Source organism: Macaca mulatta, chromosome 14 (assembly GCF_049350105.2).
Source record: "Macaca mulatta isolate MMU2019108-1 chromosome 14, T2T-MMU8v2.0, whole genome shotgun sequence".
Classification (NCBI taxonomy): Eukaryota; Metazoa; Chordata; class Mammalia; order Primates; family Cercopithecidae; genus Macaca; species Macaca mulatta.
The window spans coordinates 5,493,977-5,521,351 of NC_133419.1; the positions used below are offsets into that span (position 1 = coordinate 5,493,977).

Consider the following 27,375-nt stretch of genomic DNA (forward strand, 5'->3'; position numbering starts at 1 on the left):
GAAACAGGTGAAATCGAATGTAATATTTAACCCAATGTGTCCAAAATAGTATCATTTCAATGCATAATCAATATAAAACCATTACTAATGAGATTTTACATTATTTTTCTGTGCTGTCTTCAACAGTCAGTATGTATTTTACTGACATCATATCGCAATTTGTGATGGCCACATTTTTACTGTTCAATAACCACACACGCTTAGTGCAGGTCTAATATCTGTTTCCAGGTCTCTCTGCCCACTATCCTTACCTCTCTGACTGCAAGCTACCTGAGGGCAGGTGCTTTGCCTTATTCAACATTGTATCTGTGGTGCCTTGAATACTGCAAGCACTCAATGAATGCTTGCTGACTGCTTGCAGACAGGATGGCTCAAACGGCAGACATTTATGTTCTCACAGTTTTGGAGGCTGGAGTCAGTTGGTTCTTCCTGAGTCCTCTCGCCTTGGCTTGTACATGGCTGTCTTCTCCCTGTGTCCTCACCTGGCTCTCTTTCTCTGTGTGTGTCTGGGTCCTAATCTCCTCCTCTGATTAGGACACCCATCCTTTGGATTAGGGCTCACCCTAATGACCTTATTTTAACTTAATTACCTCTGCCAAGACCATATCTTCAAATACCATAAATTCAGATACTGTATTTGAATCTCTTTCTGAAGTATTAGGCATTAAAGGTTCAACATATGAATTGGCGGCACATGTTCCAGCCCTAACACTATCCTTTTATGCCTTTTATACATCTGCTGTCCATCATCATTATTCATTTATCCATCAGTTCTTCACTGTCTCCATTCCATGGGCTACAGTTTGCATCTGTGGCTACCAGCTGTGAGCAGAGGCGTGCTCCCATGTGTCTCTAAGAAGGAGTGTGTCTGTCTCAGCCTTGGACTTCCTTATTAAAACATTTTCTTAGGAGGCCCCAAGGAGCCATGGGGGAGCCATGGAAATCTGCAACCTCTGACTCCAGATTGGAACAGCCAAAGACAGCTTGACTCAGCTGCTATTCCTGAAGGGCAGACAACAGCAAAACCAGCACATAAGGGTACCACAAAAGATGCCCAAATATCCAAAATAGGGTCCAAGACAAAGACCACTATTACAAAGAATGGCCAAGGAGCACATGGCAGAGACCACCAGTTGCCCGCCTGATCACCATTTTGCCTCTGTTTCTTTATAACAAACTTGGCATTCAGGATGGCAACGAGACCAGCTAACAAACACCACCATCTCTCAGCCTCCTGTGCATCCAGGGATGCCACGTGACATCCTTCTGGCTTATGAGATGGAAAACTAAGGGTATCTGGGGACACTGCTTTCTGTCTCTGTCACCCTTTTTCTCTTCCTGCCTGGAACTCGTGTAAGGTGCCTGGAGTAGCAGCAGTTTTCTTGTAGCCATGGAGGTCAAAACTACGTGCTGAGGGTGGCAGAGCAGAAATATGGCAGGATCTGAGACCCTGATAACTTCATGAAGCTGTCACGCCACAGCCTGGGAATGCCAAACGCCAGACTTCTTGCTACGTGAAGAAAGAAAAACAAAATATTTTTAAAGCCTCTCTTTTTTAAGCCACTGTTTGTCTACGTGTCTGTCACCTGCTGCTGAATGCATCTGCTGCCTGAGATACGGCCAGGGCACACCCTCTCGTTCATTCAGCCGCCGTGGCCTGAGTGCCTGCTCTGAGCCAGGCACTGCATCACGAGGCTGGAGATGCTGACACGTGGATGCAGAATACATGAACTCATTAGAATTGTGTCTATTTTCCAGGAACAGAAACCAATGAAACTGGCTTAAGAAAAAGAAAAGAAATTATGAACCAGTGTAACTGAGATAGGGAGTCAGAGGAGGTTGGCAGAATCTTCCCTTCCACCATCTTTCCAGGTTGATATGTTCTCATGGGGCTGCCTGGAGCTTCTGTCCTCCCTGCCAGGCAGCCCCAGCAGAGGAGTCTGTTCTGACCCCTGGCTCCAGCAGAAGTCCCAGGATTCTGAGGCTGGGCACGGTAGCTCATGCCTGTAAAACCCCAGCATTTTGGGAGGCCAAGGCAGGCGGATCACTTGAGGTCAGGAGTTCGAGACCAGCCTGGGCAATATAGTGAAACCCCATCTCTACTAAAAAATACAAAAATCAGCAGGGCATGGTGGTGCACACCTGTAATCCCAGCTACTCGGGAGGCTGAGGCAGGAGAATTGTTTAAGCCCCAGAGGCAGAGGTTGCAGTGAGCCAAGATTGCGCCACTGTACTCCAGCCTGGGTGACAGAGTGAGATTCCATTTCAAAAAAACAAAAAAAAGGAAGGAAGAAGGAGGAGGAGGAGGAGGAGGAGGAAGAGGAGGAGGAGGAAGAAGAAGAAAGAAGGAGGAGGAGGAGGAGGAGGGGAAGCAGGAGAAGGAGGAGAAGGAGGAGAAGGAGGAGAAGTCCTAGGATTCTGGTTCACTGGACCAAGAGGTGACCTCAGGTATGTGTGCAGGTGCCATCCTACACACCCATATGAACACGCAGGCCACACACAGGTTTACACAAAACTCTACAACTGGCAAGACATCAGCACATCGGATGAACGTCTAACTCTTTCCATCCAGCGTGACCTGGTTTGCCCAGGACTGAGGGGTTTCCCAGGACGTAGAACTTTCCATTTTAAAACCAAGACAGCCCTGGGCAACCCGGAACAGCTGGCCATCCTAGCTCCGTCTGTACCTGCTCATGACAACAATGTGATTTTTCTTCCTTAAAGAGAATAATAAAATTGTACAAGATCATGTTTTTAAAAAGTGAACAATATTTTCCTTAGAGATCAATAAGAACATTCCTCGCCACAATCCAATCAGGCGAGAATATTCAGACAGAGTCCTGGTGGCTGGTGGGGGTGGCAAATTGTCTGTGGCAGGGGGGAGTGGCCATAGAGTTCTGCTGGCCTCTGGTTGATACAACAGAGGCCAAACTGAAACAGAGCATGGTAGCCCCTGCCCCTGTGCAGACTTCAGAGTATGAATGAGAAGGGACCCTCTGCAATAGGTCATCTTCACATCACCCCCTGGACACCTCAAACTCTAGTCGGTTCCCCTCCCAGATGGTTTCTGCTCCTGCTCACCAGCACCCCCATGTCTGTAGCTCTCTTGAATGAATGATCTGAGCACAGCAAGTCCTGCAGAAACCAAAAAAAAAAAGATTTCCTTGGCATAGGTGAGTGTATCAGGTGCTGCAGAAACAGTGATAATGGTGTTTCTGGCCCTCACTTGGGGCCATTCAGCCAGGATACAGCAAGGCAGAGGCTCCCAGCCAGTGCCCCGCTCCATGCCCACCCTGGGGGGGGGCCACTTGCCCCAATCAGCAACACCAGCCCTGGAACCACCATCTAAGCTCCTGCTCTTGCTGGATGTCCCCAAGTCCTTTCAGAATTCACAAGAATCACCCCCTGTGCAAGCTTCGTGTTCAGAGGACTTGGCCCACGTTCCCTGAGCGAGCATCCCTAGCACACCCGTCACCTCTCAGGGAGCAAGATGCTGCCACATCACCAGGCTCAGTCTCCCCGGGACGATATCTGGTTCGATGCTCCTCCCTGGAGCTGCCACCCGTCGTCCCTTCCATCTCACAGTTCCACATATAGTCAGCAGCCCTCGCTGCAATCCAGAATCCGCTGGAACCATCCCAGGAAGTACAGTGTGGAGCTTGGATGTGGGTGTTTGCCGAATTTCCCCCAGAGTCTCAAATATGGGGCCAGGATGAGAACCACTGAGCTTCCCCAAGCTGTGGGTTAGGTCACCGGCATCACGGCGAATGTGCTAGGGAGGCGGGGCAGGAGCACTGGATGCTTGGCCTCAACCCAACTTCCCTGCCCCGTCAGCCTTCCTGGCCACGTCCCAGCCCCACACTTGCAGGAACAGATGAACAGAGGGCATTGGTAGGTCCCTTGGCTTGTCCCCTAAATCGTCCCCCACATGATGTCCTGCTGAGGGGGGCAGGCAGGGATCATTGTGTCCTAACTGAGGTTCAGACCGTTAGAGAGTATACAGCGGCTCAACCAGAGTCAAGTGCATCTGGCTGGTCAACTCAGTCTCACAAGTGCGTCTTGAGACCTTTCCCAGGGGTCTGGCTCTGGGGAAATCAAGACAGCCATCTGCACTTGTCTTGTCCCTCGGGAGGCAGGAGGAGCCTGGTTATGAGGGTAGTGAGCTGAGACAGGATGTGGCCTTTGGTAGCAGAGCCGGCTTGTGGTTAGGTCACCTTTGTCTTTGTGGTCCCTCCACCTGAGTCCTCTGGCTTACCCAGCTCTCCCTGCAGGCATATTTATAAGGAATTGGAGGCAGAGAAGGTCTTAAAACAAGACCCACCCCCAGGACCACTCCCTGCAACCGGGGACCCCAGAACCTGGTGATGGACCTGCAAGGCCGGCCCCTCCGTCTCCCCACATGGCCGACTGCCTCTACGGGACGGCCCTGGTCAGTCTGTGCAGGCACGATCCATCTCAGGCCTCTCTGAGCTCCTGCCCCGGGGGTGGGACATGGGGGTCATGTGCCTGTCCTGCTCCCCTCGCCTCCCACCACCACCAGAAAGGCCAGCTGAGTCTAGAGACAGGGCGCGCGGAGGCCGCAGCCTGCAGAGGCCTAGTCCTGCTTGGGTTTCCGGGGCCGCCGCTGGGCCAGTCTGTAGTCGATGTAGGTCCCAAGGCAGGACCACAGGATGAGGCGCGCTAGCAGGATCACCACCAGCAGGGCCAGGAGCGGGTCAGGGCCCGAGCTGCCACCTGGCCAGGAGGTCATGCCTGAGGTCGGCACCACAGGGCAGCAGCAGCCTCTGCCCTCCAACCCCGATACAGTGGGGCCCTGCCGCCCAAGCCCAGCACTGCCAAGTGGCCGCCGTGCAGACCGGGGTCAGGAAGCTCCGTCCAGCCTGAGGCCTCTGCAGCCGGCGCCCCCAAGGGACCGCCCTGTTCTCTCCGGTGCCACCAAGCAGGCCAGACCTGCCCGCCAGACTCCAGCCCAGGGCCTCCCTGGCATGTGAGAGGACAGACTGGGGACGGCGAGCGGCCTCCTTGGTCAAGAGGCCCGTGTACCATTCATCCAGAATTAACCACTCTCTGTGCTGACAATGACAGCATTGTCCAGGGGCCTGGGGGGCGGGAGGCCGCCGGGAGCCGGCCCCCCTCGCTGTCCCTGCGCCCCCTGCTCGCCAGCGCTGACGTAATCTGCAAACATCCCCGGCGGCAGCTGCTGGGCGAAGCGGCCACCTCCTCCCGGCGCTTTCAGCAGCCCACGCGGCTCTTCCGGCCCCGCCAGACAATTGGGCCCTTTCTCTCCCCAATTAGCTATCACTTCTGGAGGCCGCGCCGTCCAGCGCCGGCCCACAGTCTCCGCAGCAGCAGGCCGGGGATGGGGCGGGGGTCGGGAAGCTTGGCTGGGAGGCTGGGGCCACCGCAGGGAAGGAGGACACAGCCTGTGGATGAAAAACCAAGGAGAGGGGGAGAAGATGAGGACGGCGGCCCCAGCCCACAGGCGGCCCCAAACACAGCTCAGCAGCACAAGGACCGCGCTAGGGCCTCTAATAACAAGGGGGTCAGCCCGGAAACTGGCTTCACCCCGGAAACTGGCTTCACCCCCAGGAAGGGGACCGGTGGACCTCCAGCAGCACCTCCCTCCAGTTCATCCCCACCACTCCCCACCAAGAAGCCTTAGATGGGACCTGTAGCCCTAAGCTGGAGCGCACAGGCCTGCAGGGTCCCTGACATCCTCACAGTCGCCCTGGGCCTGACGCCAGTCCCGCCTTCTACTAGCTGAGTGACCTCGGGCAAGTTGTGCAACCTCTCAGAGCTGCAGATCCTGCATTAAAAAGTGAAGCAAATACCTCCTGCTTTGAAGGACTGGGGGAGAGAGTGTTTCTCAGAGGCCAAGCCCAGCACCTGGGCACAGAGATCCTGGCCCCTTCCTCTCAGTGGATGCCTTCAGAAAGGCCTCCACATCTTTTCTGAAATAACAGTGTTTGCCCAGCCTTCTCTGTCACACGCACACACACGCATACACATGTATACACTTGTGTGCACACGGACTCACACGTGTGCACACACAATAAGGACACATTGACCTCTATAGGCTCTGCCCCCCAAGTCCAGCTCTGGCCTCTCACAGCCGAGTTTCTGTGGGTGAGAGACAGACTGCCAGCACTGCCCCCTCTAACTCTAAGCCTACATCCCATGAAGCAAAGGGGCCCCCGTTGGAGCTGCGGGGCTGAGCGTGAGGAACAGAGGTCTCTGGTGGCTGGATCCTGGGAGTTCAGCCAGTTCTCACCAGGAAATGTCCAGCCTGAGCTACAGAGAACAGCAACGGGGGCCTTCCTGGCCACAGGGCTCTGGGGCCCATTGCTGGTCGCCAGAAGCCAGCTCTTCAGTTTCTTCCCAGTCTACACAATGAGTGTCCTCCCTGCCAAGTCTTTCCAGAAGATTCCAACGGGACCACGCGTTCAAACGGAGTGTGGAGCGCGATGCTACCTCACCTTCAGCCGGGCACTGCCTAAGCTGCCTTCCTGCTGCCACCCTGGAGCCCCTGCCTGGACTGGCAGAGGCCGTCTGGGAAGTGTGCCCGGCCCTTCCTCGATCCGTGGTGTGCCCTGCACCCACTGGGCTGCCCAGCGCTGCTGTCGGAGGCCACTCACTTAGGGAACATTTAGCTCTAGGCTTGTTTTCCATGCACAGAGGTTTGAAGATCACTTCAAACATAGGTGGGGACTTAGCTCTCTGGACCCCATCACAGAGTGAGTCATCAACAGTGCATTTGTGATGGGGCCTTCCAGAAGGCCAGGGAAAGTCCTGCTGACTTCCTGGGGAAGCCCATCAGCACATGGGGTGCGGGTCCCCAGACAGGAGCAGCTGTGCACGCAGGGAGGGTGCAGAGGCTGCTGCCAGCGGGCATGTCCCTTACCTGAGAGGGTCACCTCTCCAGGTGACATGTCCTGGGGGAGCCGGGGGCGTCTGCTCAGGCCAGAGGCGCTCACACCAGGCAGGGCACCTCCCAACCTGGACAGGTGGGGACCAAGGTGGCCTTGGACAAAACTCTGTGTTTGCCAAGCACCCAATCGACACAGAGAGTCAGCCACGCCCCAGTCACGTGGTGTCCACACGCAGGGGTCAAGGAGGCCTGGCCCCTCCCCCTCAGACGTCCCTGGGCCTCTGGGAATCAGCAAGGACGAGGACAGCGTGCCCTTCGAGAGAGGAAGGGAGTGGCCTCCTCCCGGTGGTGTCCAGGCTCAGCTTCTCCCGAGAGGGGGTTGCTTGCTGGATAAAGTGGCCGGGGCCACAGGGAAAAAGCGAGTGACCATGAGCAAGCCACAGACACAGTGCACCGACACCATTGCAGCGTGGGGACTGTGAGAAACTCCCCACGTCCCCTCACCGTCAGCAGTCTCACCATCAGCAGTGCTGTGGTTGGGGCTGCGACCTGTGCTCGGAGCCTCCACCAGCTCCTGTGGCTCACCGCCTGCTGCCCTGCACTTTCGCTTCCAGCAGGACCCTTCTCCAGGGCATCCTGGGCCACGGGAGCCACCCCAATGCACAGAGACCCGAAGGCCCAGGAAGCTCCCTCCCCCAGGCAGCCCTTAACCTAAGGCTGACCTGGGCAGGACATAGCCCGGGTTCCCTGCTTTGGGGCAGGACAAACTACAGGCCACTTTGAGCCCTCAGAGCTCCCCCTGAAAATCCCAGGGACGTGTGGCTGTGCCTGAAGTCACCCCCTTCCCAGCCTGCCCCACTTCATCTTGCCCTCCCTGCTCCTCCTTCCTGTGTCTCCCCATCACACCACCCCCTGAGTTAGCCGCCTGTGAATATAATCCAGGATAAGCGAGAGGAGCTCCCCGTCAGCGCAGACCCAGACCCCGCCAATGGGAATGCATGGAGCTGGGCGGTGGCGGCTCCCAGCCCCGAGCCTCTGAGGATGGATCAGGGATGCTCCCAGCCCCGGGTCTCTGAAGATGGATCCGGGGATGCTCCCAGCCCCGGGTCTCTGAAGATGGATCCGGGGATGCTCCCAGCCCCGGGCCTCTGAGGATGGATACAGGGATGCTCCCAGCCCCGGGCCTCTGAGGATGGATCTGGGGATGCAAGTTGCCATTGGGACCTCCAACAGCCAAGCTATCTTCCTGCACCCAAATATTCAACACTGATACAGCAGTGAGTGACGCACCCTCACTCACTGTTTCCTGACAAAATGCTTGGCAGAGGAAACCTCTCCACAGGTGAGCTCCGTGGGGAAGGCCTGGGGTGGAAGCAACGAGGAGGTACAAGTTCTCGCCCCCAAAGCCTGGTCCCCGCCCAGGACCAGCCCTCAGTCCAGGTGACAGCCTTGGACAGAGCCCCCAAGAACCTCATGAGCAGCTTTCTGTGAGCCCCAGGCAAGCTGGTCTCCACTGAAGCATCACTGGGCCTCAGTTTCCTCCCCTCAGTAAAAGGGGAAAATAATCCCAGCACTATGGGAGGCCGATGTGAGAAGTTTCAGGAGTTCGAGGCCAACCTGGGCAACATGACAAAACCCCATCTCTACAGAAAAAAAAAAAAATTAGCCAGATGTGGTTGTGCACACCTGCAGTCCCAGCTAGCTAGGAGGCTGAGGCGGGAGGATCGCTTGAACTTGAGAGGCAGAGGTTGCAGTGAGCCATGATCGAGCCACTGTACTCCAGCCTGGGCAACAGGACAAGACCCTACCTCAAAAAAAAAAAAAAAAAAAGGTGAGGGGATAATAATCCCTCCCCATCTTCTGCAAGCAAGGATGGGGATAAGAGGGCTTTGCAGGGGAAATCCCTGCCCAAATGTCATAGAGATGAGCTGGACTTGGCTGACTCGAATGTAGGCCCCAGGAAGAACCTTGAATGCTCTCCCCCAGGGACCACCAGGCACATCCCCCAGGGACCGCCAGGCACATCCCCCAGGGGCCGCCAGGCACATCGCCCAGGGGCCGCCAGGCACATCGCCCAGGGACCGCCAGGCACATCCCCCAGGGGCCGCCAGGCGCATCCCCCAGGGCTTCAGTGGGTTGGTTGGTTTTGTTTGTTATTTTCATAGCACCAGCATCCTCTGAACTCTTCCACGTGTTTCTAGAACTTGAGCTCTCACCAAATCTCCCAGGACTCAGCACAGTTCCAGGCACCCAGAAGGCTCTTAGCAAGGATGGCCGCGTGCATCAGAGCCGGGAAGCCAAATTAAAGGAAGCACGTGTTTTCCTTAGACCAGATTCCACCAAAACTGTAAAACCACCACCTACAGCCTTGTTGATAGTGAGACATTCTCAGACATGTCAGGGTCCTGTTGAAAATCGCTATTTTTTTTTTCTTTGTTTCTTTTTGCAAGAGCAAAATATGCTTGCTTTAACCGCCCCCTCGCCACCCCACCCCCAAAAAAAAGACAACCATGGCAGAGATGGGTGAGTTGGGAGAGCATTAACATCATCAACTCTTACTTCTGCCAAGACGGAGCACAGGCCATGGGGACCCCGTCCAGGGCCCACGGGGAGCCTGAGTTCCCACCCCATAAAGGTCTGCAGCCCATCACCTCTTCCCCTGAGAATGCTGCATCTCAAAACCCAGCCGGCGCAGGCTGCCGAAATCAACAGAACATGCAATTCAAACCGGGTTTCCACTGAAATGCTCCCTACACACAGACGGGCGAAAATTAATTTTCTTTCTTCCTGCGCCACAAAAGAAGATTAAAATCACGAACAGTGGGACGAGTGGGGGAAGTGGAGGGCTTCCTCATTGAGGGAGACCCCTGCCCGGGCGGTTTCTCTCCCTAACAAGGGATGGCCCCAGCCGTTTGAAACGCCCTGCTGCAGGCATAAAACCCGACCCAGGAGAAGGTACTTGAGAGAAAGGACGCCGCTGCCCTCCCAACGGCTGAAAGCTGGTATGTAACTTTGCTCGGGGTGATCAAACAGCTAGTCAAGGACGCTGTCAGGAACAGAATGAAATTCCAAATAAATTAGCCATGTCCAAGAAGCCAATACAACACCGGATTAAGGCTCACAAAGAAAACACAATTTATTCAGCCTACCTTGTCAGAATTCTTAATAACCCCCCTTCCTTTTCCTCACCTCGGGCTGAGAGTCTCTGGGTGTGAAGAGACAAAGTGAACCCCACTCGGGACGCTGGGCTACACGTACTTAGATGTGCGGGATGTCTAGTGGAGCATAAGCGTTTACAAAATCGTGTTTTTAGGAACATTTCAGCGGGGACCATACACAATCGCGTAGGGAAGGCGAGCTGTCCCAAGGCCCACTCACATCTGAATGAGCGGGTTCATACATTAGAATACAGGAGGAGGGGGGCAGAGACAGGGATATTAACCATTTCAGCTTAACTCTTTGGGGTTTTAGGAAGAGTAACATCCCTGCCGGCGGCTCAAATGTAGTGTGTGCTGGCAGAGGTGCCTGAAACCTCTGTCTTCATTTGGACATGATTTTAAATGTTAAGGCAACAAGTAGGTGAACGGTAACTGTCGCCCTTTGCAAATCCTAACTGTCCGCCGTGACAACTCATTAATATATTCAGCAGCCCGAAAGACAATATCTTTTTTTTTTATCAATGAACCCAGACGGCTTTCACAGCCCACAAACGCTCTTTGAAAGAGTTAATAGGCAGAGGTTTGTGCCGACTCTGGAGCGGGCACCTTTGAAGGCTCCCGGGCCTCCTCCTCGTCTTAGGCTGTGATGATGTATCTGGTCTGCCCAGGCCTCAGTGAGAGTATGGGGCCCTTTCTTTGTCCCCAGAGAGGGGGGTGGAGGGCCCGGGCAGGGGGAGTTTGCTTTGCAGCACGGAGACATTTGCAAGAGATAAAGCCGACAGGGAATTTGAAGGGGAGCTGGAAGGAAGTGATTGGGCCATTACTCTGAGACGGAATGTCAAGATGCTTGAGAAATACACAAAATAAAGATTTTCCCAGAAAATTTTTTTTTAAAGGAGATGACCTAATGGTATTAAATTAAAAAACAAAAAAAAAAAAGATAAAAGAATTGGGCTAAGCTTGGAGAAATCTCTGCCATTTCCCAAGCCTAGATTCTCTCTTGATTTCTAAATAAAACAAGAAACCAAGCGGTGGGGACAAGGACAGGGAGACGCGTTTGAGGCCTGCCATGTGCACACAAAATGATTTTTGCGAGAGTGAGCAGGAGTGGGCCTCAGAACAGGACCCCAGCAAAAGGACAATGGGCATGAGAATCCCATGATGCTCCAGGGCTCTCAAAGTCAGACTGAGTTACCGGGAGGTGCCCTGTTGTCACCAAGTGTGTGCCACAAGGAAAAGCTCCTGTCACCTTAGAAAGGCTGTAGTCTCGTTTAATTTCTGTATAGATTCTGGGCATTAGACCTTGGTTGGATACATAGTTTGCAAAAATTTTCTCCCATTCTCTAGGGTGTCTGTTTACTCTGTTGATAGTTTCTTTTGCTGTGCAGAAGCTCTTCAGTTTAAGCAGATCCCATTTGTCAATTTCTGCTTTTGTTGCAATTGCTTTTGGCATCTTTATCATGAAATCTTTGCCCATGCCTGTGTCCTGAAAGGCTTGCCTAGGTTGTCTTTCATGGTTTTTATACTTTGGAGTTTTCCATTTAAGTATTTAATCCCTCTTGAGTTAATTTTTGTATATGGTGTAAGGAAGGGGTCCAGTTTTAATCTTCTGCATATGGCTAGCCAGTTATCCCAGCACCATTTATTGAATAGGGAATCCTTTCCCCGTTGCTTGTTTTTGTCAGGTTTGTCGAAGATTATTTAATTGTAGGTGTGTGGTCTTATTTCTGGGTTCTCTATTCTGTTCCATTGGTCTGTGTGTCTGTTTTTGTACCTGTACCATGCTGTTTTGGTCACTGTAGCCTGGTAGTATAGTTCAAAGTCAGGTAGAGTGATGCTGCTAGCTTTTTTCTTTTTGCTTAGGAACAACCCTATTAAAAAGTGGCCAAAGGACATGAACAGACACTTTTCAAAAGAAGACATACATGCAGCCAACAATCATATGAATAAAAGCTCAACATCACTGATCATTAGAAAAATGCAAGTCAAAACCACAATGAGATACCGTTTCACACCAATCAGAATGGCTATTACTAAAAAGTCAAAAAAAAAAAAAAAAAACAGCAGATGCTAGTGAGGCTCTGGAGAGAAAAGAACACTTATAAACTGTTGGTGTGAGTGCAAATTAGCTCAACCATCATGAAAGACAGTGTGGCAATTCCTCAAAGACCAAAGAGAGAAATACCATTTGACCCAGCAATCCCATTACAAGGTATATACTCAAAGGAATATAAATCATTCTATTATAAAGACACATGCACATGTGCATTCATTGCAACACTATTCACAATAGCAAAGACATGGAATTAACCTAAATGTCCATCAATGAAGAAAGAAATTGTGGCACATATATATCATGGAATACTACACAGCCATAAAAAAGAATGACAACACATCCCTTGCAGGGACATGGATGGAGCAACAGACCATTATCCTTAGCAAACTAATGCAGGAAGAGAAAACCAAATACTGTATGTTCTCACTTAAAAGTGGGAGCTAAATGATGAGAACACATGAACACAAAGAGGGGAACAGACACTGGGGCCGTTTAAAAGATGGAAGATGGGAGGGGAGGAGGGAGAAGATCAGGAAAAATAACTAATGGTTACTAGTCTTAATACCTGGGTGATGAAATAATCTGTACAATAAACCCCCATGATACAAGTGTACCTATGTAACAGACCTGCACATGTACCCCTGAATTTAAAATAAAAATTTAAAAAGAGAGAGAGAGAAAGAAATGCTGTGGTCTCACAGCCACCCTGAGGGACGTGTGTTCAGAGCCTCCCAGAGACTCCATTGTCAGTGGGTGACAGTGTTCACTTAGCAGGAAGAGGAGGCTGCTCAGGCTAGCCCAACTGTGACCCCCGCTGGAGGCTAGCTCTGGCACATCCCCTGGCTGGAGGCTAGCCCAGACATGACCCCTGGCTAGAGGCTAACTGGGGCTCATCCTGTGGCTGGGGGATAGCCTAGGCATTGAGAGGCGAAGCCAGCTGGACTTCCTGGGTCGAGTGGGGACTTGGAGAACTTTTCTGTCTAGCTAAAGGTTTGTAAATGCACCAATCAGCACTCTGTAAAAACACACCAATTGGCTCTCTGTGTCTAAAGTTTCATAAATGCACCAATCAACACTCTGTAAAAACGCACCAATCAGCACTCTGTGTCTAGCTAAAGGTTTGTCAACACACCAATCAGCACTCTGTAAAAATGCACCAATCAGTGCTCTGTGTCTAGCTAAAGGTTTGTAAACGCCCCAATCAGCACAAACGCACCAATCAGTGCTCTGTGTCTAGCTAAAGGTTTGTAAATGCACCAATCAGCACTCTGTAAAAACGGACCAATCAGCAGGATATGGGTGGGGCCAAATAAGGGAATAGAAGCTGGCCACCCCAGCGGGCAGTGGCAACCCACTCTGGTCCCCTTCCACACTGTGGAAGTTTGTTCTTTCACTCTTCACAATAAATCTTGCTGCTGCTCACTCTTTGGGTCTGCACTACCTTTACGAACTGTAACACCACGAGGGTCTGCGGCTTCATTCCTTAAGTCAGCGAGACCACAAACCCACCGGGAGGAACAACCAACTCTGGATGCGCCACCTTCAAGAACTGTAACACTCACTGCAAAAGTCTGCAGCTTCATTCCTGAAGTCAGCCAGACCACGAACCCACCAGAAGGAAGAAACTCCGGACACATCTGAACGAACAAACTCCAGACACACCATCTTTAAGAGCTGTAACACTCACTGCAAAGGTCTGCAGCTTCACTCCTGAAGTCAGCAAGACCACATACCCACCGGAAGGAAGAAACTCCGGACGCATCTGAACATCTGAAGGAACAAGCTCCAGACACACCATCTTTAGAACCGTAACACTCACCACAAGGGTCCGCGGCTTCATTCTTGAAGTCAGCAAGACCAACAGTCCACCAGAAGGAACCAATTCCGGACACAGCATGACCCCCAGTGGAGGCTAGCTCGGGCCCGTCCTGTGGCTGGAAGCTAGCCCAGGCACATCCCTCGGCTGGGGGCTAGGTCGGGCACATCCCCTGGAACCTCACCAGGAAGCACAGTGGCCACCTCTCCTTCTAAGGCACTGGGTCTCTCTACCTGACTTCTTCCAGCTTCACTTTCTCTCTGCTCATTGGCTCCCTCTGCTCTGCCTGAGCCTAAAGGCACTATCAGCCTCATCCATAAATAAATCCAGCACCCACACATTTCAATCCCAGCCTCCCAGCCCCAGGCTCCTGAGAGAGAATCAGAAGGGCCCAGCAGCCCCTGCACTGGTTCCACAGGCAGAGTCCAAGCTTGACCAACCCGCTGAGGGCTGAGGTACACACATGGCTGTGGGGGCTCCAAGAAGGCACACGAGAAGCAGAGCACATGTGGCCGGCCCCCACCTCTAACCTATGTGCACACACACGTGCAACACATTTCCAGGTGCCACTGAACGTCCTTAGCAGTGAGCACTGTGGGGCTATTAACAAAGACAAAAACACCAACCACCCTGTATAGTCACAGAGGGCGTGACAACCCACACGTTGCCTCCATATCCAGTGTCCATTTCTGGCACACGTAGAGCATGGGAGGCTCGGAGAGGTGGGACATATCTGTTGCCTCTGGGAGCCCTGACTTGAAAGTTCACACCCAGGCTCCTGTCACTGAGCCCCAGGTGAAGATGCTGAGCCAGGGGAGGCGGCTCTATCACTCCTCCCCCATGCCCTGGCCTCCCTGCCCTGCAGGACAACTCTCTGTCCTTGCCCTGCTGAACTCAGGAGTGGCCACGAGATTCGCTTTGGCCAGTGAGATGAGGGAGGAAATACTCCTGTCGCTTCCTGGTGTGGTGGCTCACACGTGTAATCCCAGCACTTTGGGAGGGCAAGGCAGGCAGATCACGAGGTCAGGAGTTCGAGACCAGCCTGGCCAATATGGTGAAACCCCATCTCAACTAATAATACAAAAAAAATTAGCTGGGCATGGTGGCGCGCTCCTGTAGTCCCAGCTACTTGGGAGGCTGAGTCAGAAGAATTGCTTGAACCCGGGAGGAGGAGGTAGCAGTGAGCCAAGATCGCGCCACTCACTCCAACCTGGGCGACAGAGTGAGACTCTATCTCAAATACATAAATAAATAAATAAATAAATAAATAAATAAATAAGCTACGGCATGGTTTACCACGTTCTCTTTTCCCTCTTCCAGGACGAGAGCACTATTCCAGAAGGAGGCTGCCCTGCTAGCCTGGGTCCTGGAGTGAAGAGTGCATGGAGCAGTCTTAGCCGACCCAGGTGGGATGTGTAATGTGGCAGAGAAATCCACCCGTCCTGCTGAGAGCCACTGTGCCATGGGGTCATGTGTCACCTAACTGACTTAGCCCAGCCTGACCGATCCCCCGCGTGTGACTGGACATCAGCACAACCAGAGGACCTCATACTGAGAATTGGTGGACCTTTCAGAATGGACATGACCACTCAAAGTAGGGATGTTATTCGCTATCTGATGGCTCGTGTGGGACCAAAGGCCACTGGGGTTCCCTCCAAGGCATTGCACATTTAGAATCCCGTAAGTCCTCAGTTCTAAGGCATGTATTTTTCATACTTTGATAATTCTGAAATCAAGTATAGCTTCTAGTAGATATTAAAACTCATTTTCAGATACTGCAGAAAGGAGGAGACAGAAATAAAGATGCCATTCCCTGCTTTTGTATGAACTCTAGCTGAGCATAAACCATAATCTATTTAACCTCCACCAGGTGTTTGCCTTGCGTCCCCACACCTGGTTGACTCGTAACCTAAGTTTGGATTTCTAATTTTCACTTTAAATAATTTCAGCTACTCAGGATGCTGAGGCAAGGGAATCGCTTGAGCTTCCCAGGAGGTGGAGGTTGCAATGAGCTGAGATTGCGCCACTGCATTCCAGCCTGGGTGACAGAGCAAGACTCTGTCTTGGAAAATAAAATAAAATAAAATAACTTCAAAAATATTGCAGTACAATGCAGCACTGAAACAAGAAGCTGTTGTGTATGTGAGATTGCCTGTCCCACATTGGGCAATGCAACTGAAGGCAATAGAAACCAGGACATTGCTCAGAATACGCCATAAAGCTCCACCATGCTAAGAGCTTTAAAAAAAAAAAAGAAAGAAAGAAAGAAAAGAAAGAAAGAAAACCAAAAATAAAAGAAGAAGAAGAAGAAAAGCTCCACTGGGCAGCTGGAGATGTTAGCATGAATAACCTCTCGATGAAGATAGTCTATCAAAAAGTTTTTGCTGCCAGCAGAAACAACAGAAAGTAGAATCAGACCCAGAAAGACCTGTCAAAATTATCAGAATATAACACAAAATAAGCATGATTAAAGATTAAGAGAAAATATTTAAAACATAAAGAGCAAAAGATTATAAAATGACCAAGCAGATTTGGAAAGACCTAAATGTAATTCCAGAAATGAAAATATATTAAGTGATATTAACAGATGGTGAGACATGGCTGAAAATTATGTTGGTGAACCGAAAGACAGATCTGAGCTATGGCCCAGAATACAGCACAGAGAGACAATGGGAGACAAGAAGGAGCTACCAAGAGGCATGAGGGGTGCAGTAAAAGGTACACTGTATGGTCCCAGGAGCTCCAGTAGGAGAGACTAGAATAGGGCAAAGGCTAGATCTGAAGGGGAAATGATTGAGAAGTTTTCAGAACAGATGAAAGACATCAATCCTCAGATTTGGGCATCCCAGATAATCCAACATAGGATGAGTGACAAGCAATCCATACCGGGGACATCATAGTGATACCATATGATACCAAGAGGTGTTTTTAAATGTACCTGGGATTTTGTTTTAATCAGGTACATTACCATGGCAGACATGGAGACAGCTGCCTTAAAAGAAGTTTATTACTTACAGTTCAGGAGCAAGGGGCATGCCATGCTACGCAGGCTACATGGGAAAGCACCAGGGTTGGCCAGGAGGCAGAGGGAGCAGAGGAACGCAAGGGGAGAGTTTACTATTACTATTATTACTATTACCATAGTTATTATTATTACCATAGTAATAATACCATAGTAATAATACTAGTAAAGTACCATAATAGTCAAGACTCTCCCCTTGGTGGTAGAAGGTTAAATGAGGGTGTCCCCTATCGGGCAGAAGGCAAAACACAGATGTTGGGGGTTGTGGCCAGAGGGTTTATGATATGATTTTTGCGCACCCATGAAAACGCAAGGATAGTAAGGATAGAAATAAGCCTGGCTATAGTTTGGCTCATGATTTCAAGACACCAAATTACAGGACATCAGGAATGATTTTTACAGTGGAGTGTAGCTTAGAAGCAGCCAAAGAGGCAAGGTTGGCCCACAGCTGACTTCTCAACAGCAATGGATGAGCAGAAGATGGTGGAATGACATTTTTAAGGTGCTAGAGTGAAGTGACTACCTAGCACTGTATACTCAACCAAAAATGTTTAAATAATGACACATGCTAGAGGTTTCTCTTGGGAACATACCTATGAGTGTATGTGCTTAGTTGAAGGGAATACGGATCTGGCTTCATGGACGCTTCCAACAATAGCTTAGTCTGGGTTCCTTCCAGTTGCTTCTATGAAATTAAAGGATTCAGACTTAAAGCTGTTGGAACTGTATTCGGAGCCTTGAGAGGAACGTGACTATGCAACTTGAGTCATGTGGAATGCAACTGCAACTTCTGCCTTTTTTTCCCCATAAATAATTCAGAAGACCAAACGACTTTAGAGATAAGAATTCCTTGAATTTCTACCCCTCCTCATGGAGTAATAAAGTATTTTCCTTGGAATGTAGCAATCTGTAACCGATCAAATCACTGTACGAACTGATCTTGTATGAAAAATGTTGTAATCCTGCTGAAATTTCTCTGTCTCTGCCTACGTAAGAGAAACCTTAACTTCTCCACTTTGGAACACTGACCCCATTCATTTGGAGTCAGTGTTTCCCAAGCAGCTATCCTCATGCTTTGGGCTCAAAGAATCTCTACACTTAATCATATTTTCTGAATGTCACTGTTTAAGGTTGACACTTCTCATCCTCACCAACACGGGCTTTTGAATGCTTGCCAATCTGGTGGATGAGACCTGGTGTCCCAGTGTAGTTTGGGGTTGCATTTTCATGTTGACTTTTCTTATGCTGATTGCCTTTGGGGTTTCTTCTCTTGTGAAGTACCAGTTAAGTCTTTGGTTGTTTGTTTTTCTTAGTAATTTGTAGGCATTCTTCATTGTATTAACCATTACCCTTTTTTTCCTGTATTCTGAGGCTTTGACATCTGGGAACTTGCTGACCCTGGAGAGATGGCCCCTCCCAGGATTTGCCAATTTCTAGAAATGAAGTCACCTGTGAGTGCACCTTTCAAATGCAAACCAACTAATCCAGGGCCCACACTTGCAACTACCTCTTCTATCAGGTTCTCATACTCAGGGCTACCATCCCCCTGCCATAATCACTCCAGGGCCAGGTATCAGACAGGCAGGGACAGCCCCTGTGCCCCAGAGCCTGTAACATTATTCAAACTAGTCCATCCTATGCCTGCTTGCCCTGCCTCACTCGTTTCTTCCTACAGAAACCACAATCAAGGCTCTTGCCCACACTTTCTCCTTAGTCCCTATCCCTCCAGACCAACTCCCGTGCTTCCCTGTACCCCCCATGCACCCTGGGTTGCGGTATGTCCCCTCCTCTTCAGATCTGTGAGTAACAAACTATCTTTTCAATGATGGTTATCCCCTGATCTGTTGGCCTCGCCATATCTGAATAATAACAAAACCTATAGCAGCCGGGCGCGGTGGCTCAAGCCTGTAATCCCAGCACTTTGGGAGGCTGAGGCAGGCAGATCATGGGGTCAAGAGATCGAGACCATCATGGCCAACATGGTGAAACCCGTCTCTACTAAAAATACAAAAATTAGCTGGGCATGGTGGTGCAGGCCTGTAATCCCAGCTACTTGGGAGGCTGAGGCAGGAGAACTGCTTGAACCCGGGAGGCAGAGTTTGCAGTGAGCTGAGATCGTGCAACTGCATTCCAACCTGGTGACAGAGCGAGACTCTGTCTCAAAACAACAACAACAACAACAACAAAAATTTTTCTTCATACAAATCATTTGTCAGTTCTAAGCATTGCAGTATCTTCTCCCAGTTTGCAGTTTGTCTTTTCATGCTTCCTATGGTGTTTTTTGTTGGTTGGTTGGTTGGTTTGTTTTTGAAACAGAGTCTCGCTCTGTTGCCCAGACTGGAGTGCAGTGGCACAATCTTGGCTCACTGCAACCTCCACCTCCCAGGTTCAAGCAATTCACCTGCCTCAGCCTCCCAAGTAGCTGGGATTACAGGCATGCGCCACCATGCCCAGCTAATTTTTGTATTTTTAGTAGAGATGAGGTTTTGCTGTGTTGGCCAGGCTGGTCTCAAACTCTTCACCTCAAGTGAGCCCTTCGCCTAACCTTCCCAAAGTGCTGGGATTACAGGCATGAGCCACCGTGCCTGGCCCTTATGGTGTTCTTTGATTAACATAAACTCTAAATTGTAATGTGGTCGAATTCATCAATTGCACTGAAGGCCCCAACTGGGACAATAAGGCAAAAAAAAAAAAAGACATGTAAAGACTGGAAAAGAAGACAAAATCCTGTTGTTATTCACAGATAATGCAATTATCTATGTTGAAATTCCAAAATAATCTACAAACGAGTTATTGAAAATAAGAACAGACTCTACCAAGGTTTCCAGTTAGAAAGTCAGTGTGGGAAACTCAGGAAGAAAGTACTGCCCATTACTGTCTCTTGTGGACCTGAGGCTTCATCTCTACAAACACTTCCCCAATTACAGAAGCCAAAGGAGGGACATGTAGCAAGTCCCAGACAGCTCTTAAAGCTTGTCTCAGGAAGTGACATGCCCCATTCTGCTTGCACACCATTGGCCAAAACAAGTCACATGTTCAAGCCTAACAAATGTGATTGGATAGCCACTCCCATGTTTAGGTTACACCATATAAGACTCCATCATAGCCAAGTGGAGTGAGATTCTTCTGCTGGTTTTGAAAAAGTGAGCTACCATACTGTGAGAGGAGAGGCCACAGGTTAGAATCTGAGGACAACCTCTAGAAGTTGAGAGTGGCTCTGGCTGACAGCCAGCAAGAAAACAAGGACTTCAGTTCTACACCAAAAGCAACTGAATTCTGTCAACAACCCCATGAGCTTAGAAGCAGATTCCTCCTCTGAGCCTCCAGCTGGGGACCACAGTCCCAGCCACCATCTTGATTTCAGCCTTATGAGAACCCAGGCAGAGAACCTAGCCAATCTGGACTTCTTGCCCTAGAGAACTGTGAGCTAATAAGGGGGTATTGCTCTAAGCCACTAAGTTTGTGTAATTTGTTATACAGCATAGACAACAGAGAATTTGGTGGAGGTTGGAAATCCTACCATGTGCCTGAACTATTTAAAGCTGCAAATACTGTGGTAAGAACACTAATGACCACCATAGACCCCTACCTCACACCTTACCCAAAAATCAGTTTCAGGTGGCTTAACAATTAAACGTGAAAGGCAGAACTATCAAACATTTAAAGGACAATACAGAGTAACATTTTAGAGCCTTGGGGGCAGGGACATCTTAACAACACATAAAAAGTACCAATCATAACAGAAAAGAATGGACTAATTTGGTCAATGTATTTTTAGACAAATGAAAATTAAGATGTTTGCACTAATTAACTGCCAGTAAAGACAATTCCAAAGGATATATTTCAGGTCAAAGAGAAATTACCACAGAAGGAATGTTTAAGATGCAAGAAAAGATTGTGCGCAAAGAGCATGGGGAATATTTGGGGAAATCTAAGCAAACCCTGACCAAATAAAACGAGAAAAGTCAGGTCTGCTTAGGGAAGTCAAAATTAGAAGTAAACTGTATTAGGTCCGTTCTCATGCTGCTAATAAAAACATACCCGAGACTGGGTAGTTTATAAAGAAAAGAGGTTTCATTGACTCACAGTTCCACATGGCTGAGAGGCATCAGGAAACTTACCATTATGGGGAAGGGGAAGCAAACACATCCTTCTTCACGTGGCAGCAGCAAGGAGAAGTGTTGAGCAAAAGAGGGAAGCCCCTTATAAAATCATCACATCTTGTGAGAACTAACTCACTATCACAAGAACAAGATGGGGGAACCGCCCCCATAATTCAATATCTCCACCTGGTCCTTCCCATAACATGTGGGGATTATGGGAACTACAAAATGAGATTTGGGTAGGGACACAGCCAGACCATAACATAAACTATATAACACAATTGCATATAAGTCAGAAGAGGAGAGACAGGAGATGATTCTATGATTTTGTACCTTTTGGAAGAAGCATGAAATATTGTTTAACTTCGACCTTTACAAGTTTAGTATACCTGGTCAAAATTTCAGATCAGTTTAACAACTTGTCCCTGCAGGTCCTGCAGATCAAATTCTTCAACTATGATCAACTCCTGCAGGTCAAACTCAGATTTTATTTTTTTAGCGGTTTTATTTTTGAGGGCATTTTCATTTTACCTCTTCTAATGGGTAGATGTTTATTTCATGATACACTTCAGCCAATTATTGTTAAGGCTTCAAACCTCCCAGTCACTGACCTCTTGAAGCAAGGTAAGTTGTCATCTGTGGCCCCTGAATGTTCCTCACGTCACCAATACTTACAGTGGGTGGTACAACATCATTGCAAAGATGGCTATTCAGAGAAATTGCCAATTGTCGTGGGCCTCTGAAAGGGAGCTTTTTTCACAAAATCCAACATTTCCCTGAAAACATGGCTTCAACCTCTATTCTTATGATCTACAGAAGTCACAAAAAAGCACCTACTGCTGTTACTGGAATTTCAGCTCATAGTGGGGTCAAAATCTATAATTTCTCTTGTGACATATGCAAGCATTACTTTGAATGGCATCTGACACAGTTTGGTGGTCCAGGTCATTACTGGCAAATCAAGAGTCCTGTTTCAGCCACAAAATCAAGTATCATCACAGCCATGCTACAGAGAGGGAAACATGGGTTTGGGGTAATGTAGATACTACAATATATTGTAACCGTGAGATCAACTCAAACTGATCAACCATTGTGTGAGTTGTTACTGGTGACACAGAGCCAGAATTGTCCAGGCGTGCACAAGATAAAACACTTTAACCTCCTGTTAATGTTGCCAGCCTGGCAGACCAGCTGTGTGGGCATCAACTGGGACTAGTTATAAATGCCATAAAAGCTCCACCCACCCCAGATCAGAGAGACAGATTTGAACACTGCCTCCTGTCTCCTTGCCGTTGACTCGCAATAAAGCTCTTTCTTTTCTCCAAAAGCCTGTGCCATAGTATTGGATGGTGAGTCCACCGCTCAGTAATAATTTGTTGGCCTCATATTTGGCCAAATGTATATGGCACAACTGATTTTAAAATAATGCTTTCTGCTGGGTGCAGTGGCTCGTGCTTAGAATCCTAGCATGAACACCCAGGGTGCTGGGCTTGAGAACCAGTGCCCCCCTTACTGAATATGTTACTGCAGGCAACTTCCAGCCTCTGGACCTCAAGTGCCTGCAAAAGGGCGAGCATGATTTTAGCTTTTGTTGGGTGTCTACTATATTCCAAATATATATCAATTAGGAGGTCTCTGAAACCCTCCACAGAAACTTCACCCATGGAATTTGTCTTTGATAATGAGGGTTGGGCAGCATCTTCCTGACACCTTCAATATCCAAGCACCTCTGACCCCCACCATGCAGAGCTTGCAGTTTCAACCTCATGGCTCAAAATGACTGCCACGATGCCAGCCCTTAACCCAGGCTTCATGAAGAAGAGAAGAGCCCAGGAGGAGGCAGTGATGCCTATCTCAAGGGAGCAAACGCTTACTGGACAGTCCTCTGTAGACTTCCAATGACATCCCTTCAGCAGTGTTGCATGGCCCTGAATTTCAAGGTAGCTGGAAGGTCAGGAAACTTCTCCGGGCCCATTTCTAACACCACTGCCTCCAGGGTTCTCTTAGGAAGGGAGAAGGGAGACCAGCCAGTGGGCCCGCAACTGGCAACATGGTCCCTCATGCTCAGCAGTTTGAGATGGTTCCACAATCATTCCCATGAGGCAGGTATTTTTTAACAAACTACAGCACAAAGAAGTTGAGGAACGTGAACCAAGCTCCTCAGAGCTGGGATCTGAACCTAAATCAGGGGTCTCCAGGTTCTTTCTCTGAACCTGGCTTCTGCCATTTTAGGTAGAAATTTGGCTATCACAGATAAGGAAGGCTGCCAGGAGGAATTTTTGGTCTCCCTCCTCCCTCTTCTCCACCCCTGCCTGCCCAAGACCGCCACCTCATTTCCGACTTTTACCCAGGTAATCTGAAATCACACATTGTACAGGCTAAGCCTGGATGATGTGTCTAATGTTTCCAAGTAACTCGGTACAATAATGTCCTTTTCTGTGACTGGGAGCTCGGGACAATGCAGGCTCCCCAGCCAAGTCACGTTGCATAAGGCAGCAAGGACACTTCTCCATCTATCAGGAAACGAACCCCTTTGGCCACAATGGAAAGTCTATGAGGTCTGGGCACTACCGGCTCCTAAAATCTCTTGTGGAATGCTGAGATTTGTTTCAGGAGCAGGAGGAGAGCTAGGGGGTACGAAAAGGAAACCAGGGATTAAGATAACCCTCTACAGGGCAGCCCACGGCTCTGATATTTCCTGTTGAGCAAACATCTGGGTTCTGGCACCGCCGTGGGGCAGCTCTTCCTGAGACTGTCAGCCCCATACCTCCCGAAGCTCCTGGAGCACCTGGGTGGTGGGATCAGAAGGAGAGGTCAGGGGGTTTCAAGACCTGCAGAAATCTGGGTGCCACTACACCCCTAAAAGCAGCGGGAAGAGCTGGAGGTGTCCACAGCAGATGGGGAGTGGGTAGGGCCGGGTGGTGGCCCCAGCTGCCCACCACCTCTTCAGAGGATATGCTGGATGAGGACATACAGAGGCTTAGACATGGGAGTCCCAGCAGAGGGGGTGGCAGGACCAGTGGGAGATTCCCCTTGTTTAGGGCACCTCCCACTCCATTGAGATCTGGCCCATTTTGATAACTCCCACGCTACGCTGAGAGCCACTGCCCAGGCATCAGTCACCTCACCCTGCAATTGGGCATGTAGAGACGCTGTGCCATAAAGCCACTGGAGGGTGAAGGGCTGCTGTCACACCGCTGCCTCTGAGACCACCAGGCATGTTCAGCTCTTGTTACTCACATCCCAGATTCCTGGTGGTGGGTCTTCCCCTGCTAGTCCTCTTTGCATATCCTTGCCACATTAATCTTCCCAAAAATGCCATGTGCATGAACCACCCCCACCCCACACTCTAAACCCTTCGAGACTGATCCTGAGCACATCCACTTACTGGGTCCTGCACCAGGCAGATGAGAAAACTGAGACTCAGCAAGACACCACAAAGGCCCCACAGCTGGTCATTGGAACCACTTCACTAATCAGTGAAGCCAGAAGGGAAAAGCTGGTCTGTGTGAGTCTCTCAGCCACCTCTCTCCCCCAGACCCACAGGACCAAGCTCCTGACTCTTCACCTGGTGGTGAAGGTCCCTACCACACTGGCTAGTACTCCTACCATCGTCCTTTATGCCAGCATCTCACTCACTCAGGCCAGGCCAGTCTCCCTGTTCCTCAGACTCATCTCCACTGCTCACACAGGAGCCCCACCAGGAATGCATCTCCTTCTTTGTTGTAGCCAGTTTCTAAGATGTCTTTCATATTCCTTCCCACTGGTATCCACACCCTTGTGTAGTGCCCTCCCGCACTTAATAAGACTTATTCTGCAACAAATAGCAATGATGGAGTGTGATTTTCCAGACTAGACGGTAAAAGATGTTGTGGCTTCTTGGATTGCATGCTCTGGGGAAAATCAGCCGCCATGTTGTGAGGATGCTCAAGCATTGCTGTGGAGAGGTCTTCATTGCCAGGAGCTGAGGCCTCCCACCAGTTTGCCAAACACATGAGAATCTGCATTTGGAAGCAGATCCTTGGCCTTGCTCAAGCCTTCTGATGATGCAGCCCAGCCAACGCCTTGACCACAACCTCATGAGAGACCCAGAGCCAGGAATGCCCAGCTAAGCCACTCCCAAATTCCTGACCCACAGAAATTGTGTGAGATAATAGATGTTTCTTGTTGTGTTAAGCCATTAAGTGCTGGGGAAAATCATTGTGCAACAATAAACAACTGATACACATGCCTTTCGTTTTTCAGAGTCCTTCCCTTCCTCAGAAGCCAGGGTCAAGCCCACCTCCATTCCCACTCCTGGGAAGACTGCTCTGACGGTTGGCCACAATTTTACCCTCCCCTGGGCTCCACACAGTGAACCTGACATATGCTTTGGTATGGTGTCCACTCCCATAACCTCAAAGAGCCTCCACAACACAGGAGCCCCGGAGGACAAGACCCTGCTGGCTCCCTCATGCCCCTGAACCTGGGTCATTGGTACAGGAGTGCAGATGATACTAACGATAGCATCAGAGAGCAGAGCAGACTCGTGACTCCTCAGCAGGAGGGTGACTGGAGCAACTCCTGCCTCTGGAGAGAATGAGAATTCGCTTTTACCAGGCCCTTGCTAGGTAGAGGCAGGGACAAGCTACACACTTGACAAGTATCCCACTGACTCCCTGGGGCAAGAGGGTATCCTGGGTATCCCCATCTCACCGACAAAGGCAGCTTCAGCTCATTGTCCAAGGTCACTCAGTTCAGCCATGTCTGGCCCAGGACTGGAACCAGCTGTTGGCTCCAGTGTCCACCCAGCCCTGCCTGCCCTGTCTCAGGCACCGCCACTCCTGCTTGCTCCTCGATGCCCCCATGCTCCAAAGGCCTTCACTGCACGCACCCACACGTGTGCACCAAAGCTGGAGACTCACACTACCACCACAAACTCAGCACACCTACCCAGCCCCGCCCCAGGTCTCTGATGTCACCAGACCTCTAAAGCCAGGAAGAGATACAAATGCATTGAAGCATGTTCACAGGGGAACACACGGCAACAAGGGCCACACCCTCCACCTGGAACCTAAGCCACTCGGAAGGCCACACAAGGAGGAAGCAGGGCAGAGTTGGGAACCTGAGACCAACCTAGAACCTATTCCTGTATCAGCTCATTCACTCACTCACCGTTCACATGCAAAGTCCCTGAGCACCTACTATGTTCCAGGCACAGTGCTAAGCCCTGAAAACGCAGCGGGGAATGCAACAAGCTCTCCTGGGCTTCCAGCCAAGCCGGGAAAGAGACTGTGAGCTAACCAAGCCCCAGCTCTCCCTGGACATGCCAGGTGCCCGTGAGCGAGTCTTCAGCCTCTCTAGAGCCTCAATTTGCCCTCTCAAAATGGGGAGTGATGGGGAGCAGGGGCTGTCACCCAGGGGACCCACAGAGGGACATTTGGCAATGTCTGGAGACATATTTAGTGGTCATGCTGGGCAGTGGTGGGGTGGGGATGCTACTGGCATCTGGTGGGTAGAAGCCAGGGATGCTGCTAAACATCCTAAAATGTACAGGACAGCCTCCACAAAGAGTGGCCCTGTCCAAAACGTGTATAGTGCTGCCACAGCGGAGAAACCCCGGCTTGGAGGAATTGACGAGCCTGCAGTTGGAGAGGCTGCAGCACTGAGCCTGGCAGCTGGACAGTCCCTGACAAAGGTGTATTCCCTTCTCCAGCTGTTCTTGAGGCCCTTACTGAGACCAGGGGACCCTGAGCCCTGCAGGGCCCCAGGCCATTGAGGTATACACAGCCTCTCTGCCTGTCCACCCAGGTCCCAGGGCAGGGCCATGTCAGTGGAACCCACAGCCAGCACACAGACAGGAGGAAAGCAGCCCAGGCCTAATTCCTCACCTCTGTTGGTCCTGGGTTTCTTGAACACCCATCAGGACTCAGGGTCTCCCCTCCCACAAGGTCCCAGCAAGGCTGCATGCAGCCTGCGCTCACCCATCAGGTCCCTCTCCTGCTGCACCTCCCCAGCCTCCCCAGCTGAGAGGCAGGATCTTCCTTCCAGACCTGGGCAGTCTGGGGCAAGAGTCCTCCCTCTGTGGGTCTTGGTTCCCCCACATAATGAGAATCAAAATAACTGCAGCCCCAAGTCACGGCGTGGGTTTGGGGTAGGACCTGAGTGTCCCTCCTCAAACACAGAACCTTCTGACCACCAGTGCTGTTCTCTGTGGGACTGCATTCGTTTGTTCTCACGCTGCTAACAAAGACATACCCGGAACGAGGTAATTTTTAAAGGAAAGACGTTTAGTTGACTCACCGTTGCACATGTCCAGGGAGGCCTCACTATCGTGGCAGAAGGCAAAGGAGAAGCAAGATACATCTTCCAT

At 50.3% G+C, this 27,375-nt stretch overlaps 2 protein-coding genes across 2 annotated transcripts; both read right to left on the reverse strand.

The window, feature by feature from the left end:
- Positions 1–27,375, reverse strand: LOC114672216 (uncharacterized). The gene is made up of 4 exons (XM_077964875.1): positions 27,306–27,375; positions 7,373–7,504; positions 6,902–7,034; positions 1–5,423 (listed from the first exon to the last, which is right to left on the reverse strand). Exons 1-4 carry the CDS (start codon positions 27,373–27,375, stop codon positions 5,057–5,059), a joined length of 702 nt encoding a protein of 233 aa, XP_077821001.1. The 3' UTR covers positions 1–5,056.
- SMIM38 (small integral membrane protein 38) lies at positions 4,595–4,750 on the reverse strand. Its single transcript, XM_077961879.1, has one exon. The coding sequence runs from the start codon at positions 4,748–4,750 to the stop codon at positions 4,595–4,597; it is 156 nt and encodes a 51-aa protein (XP_077818005.1).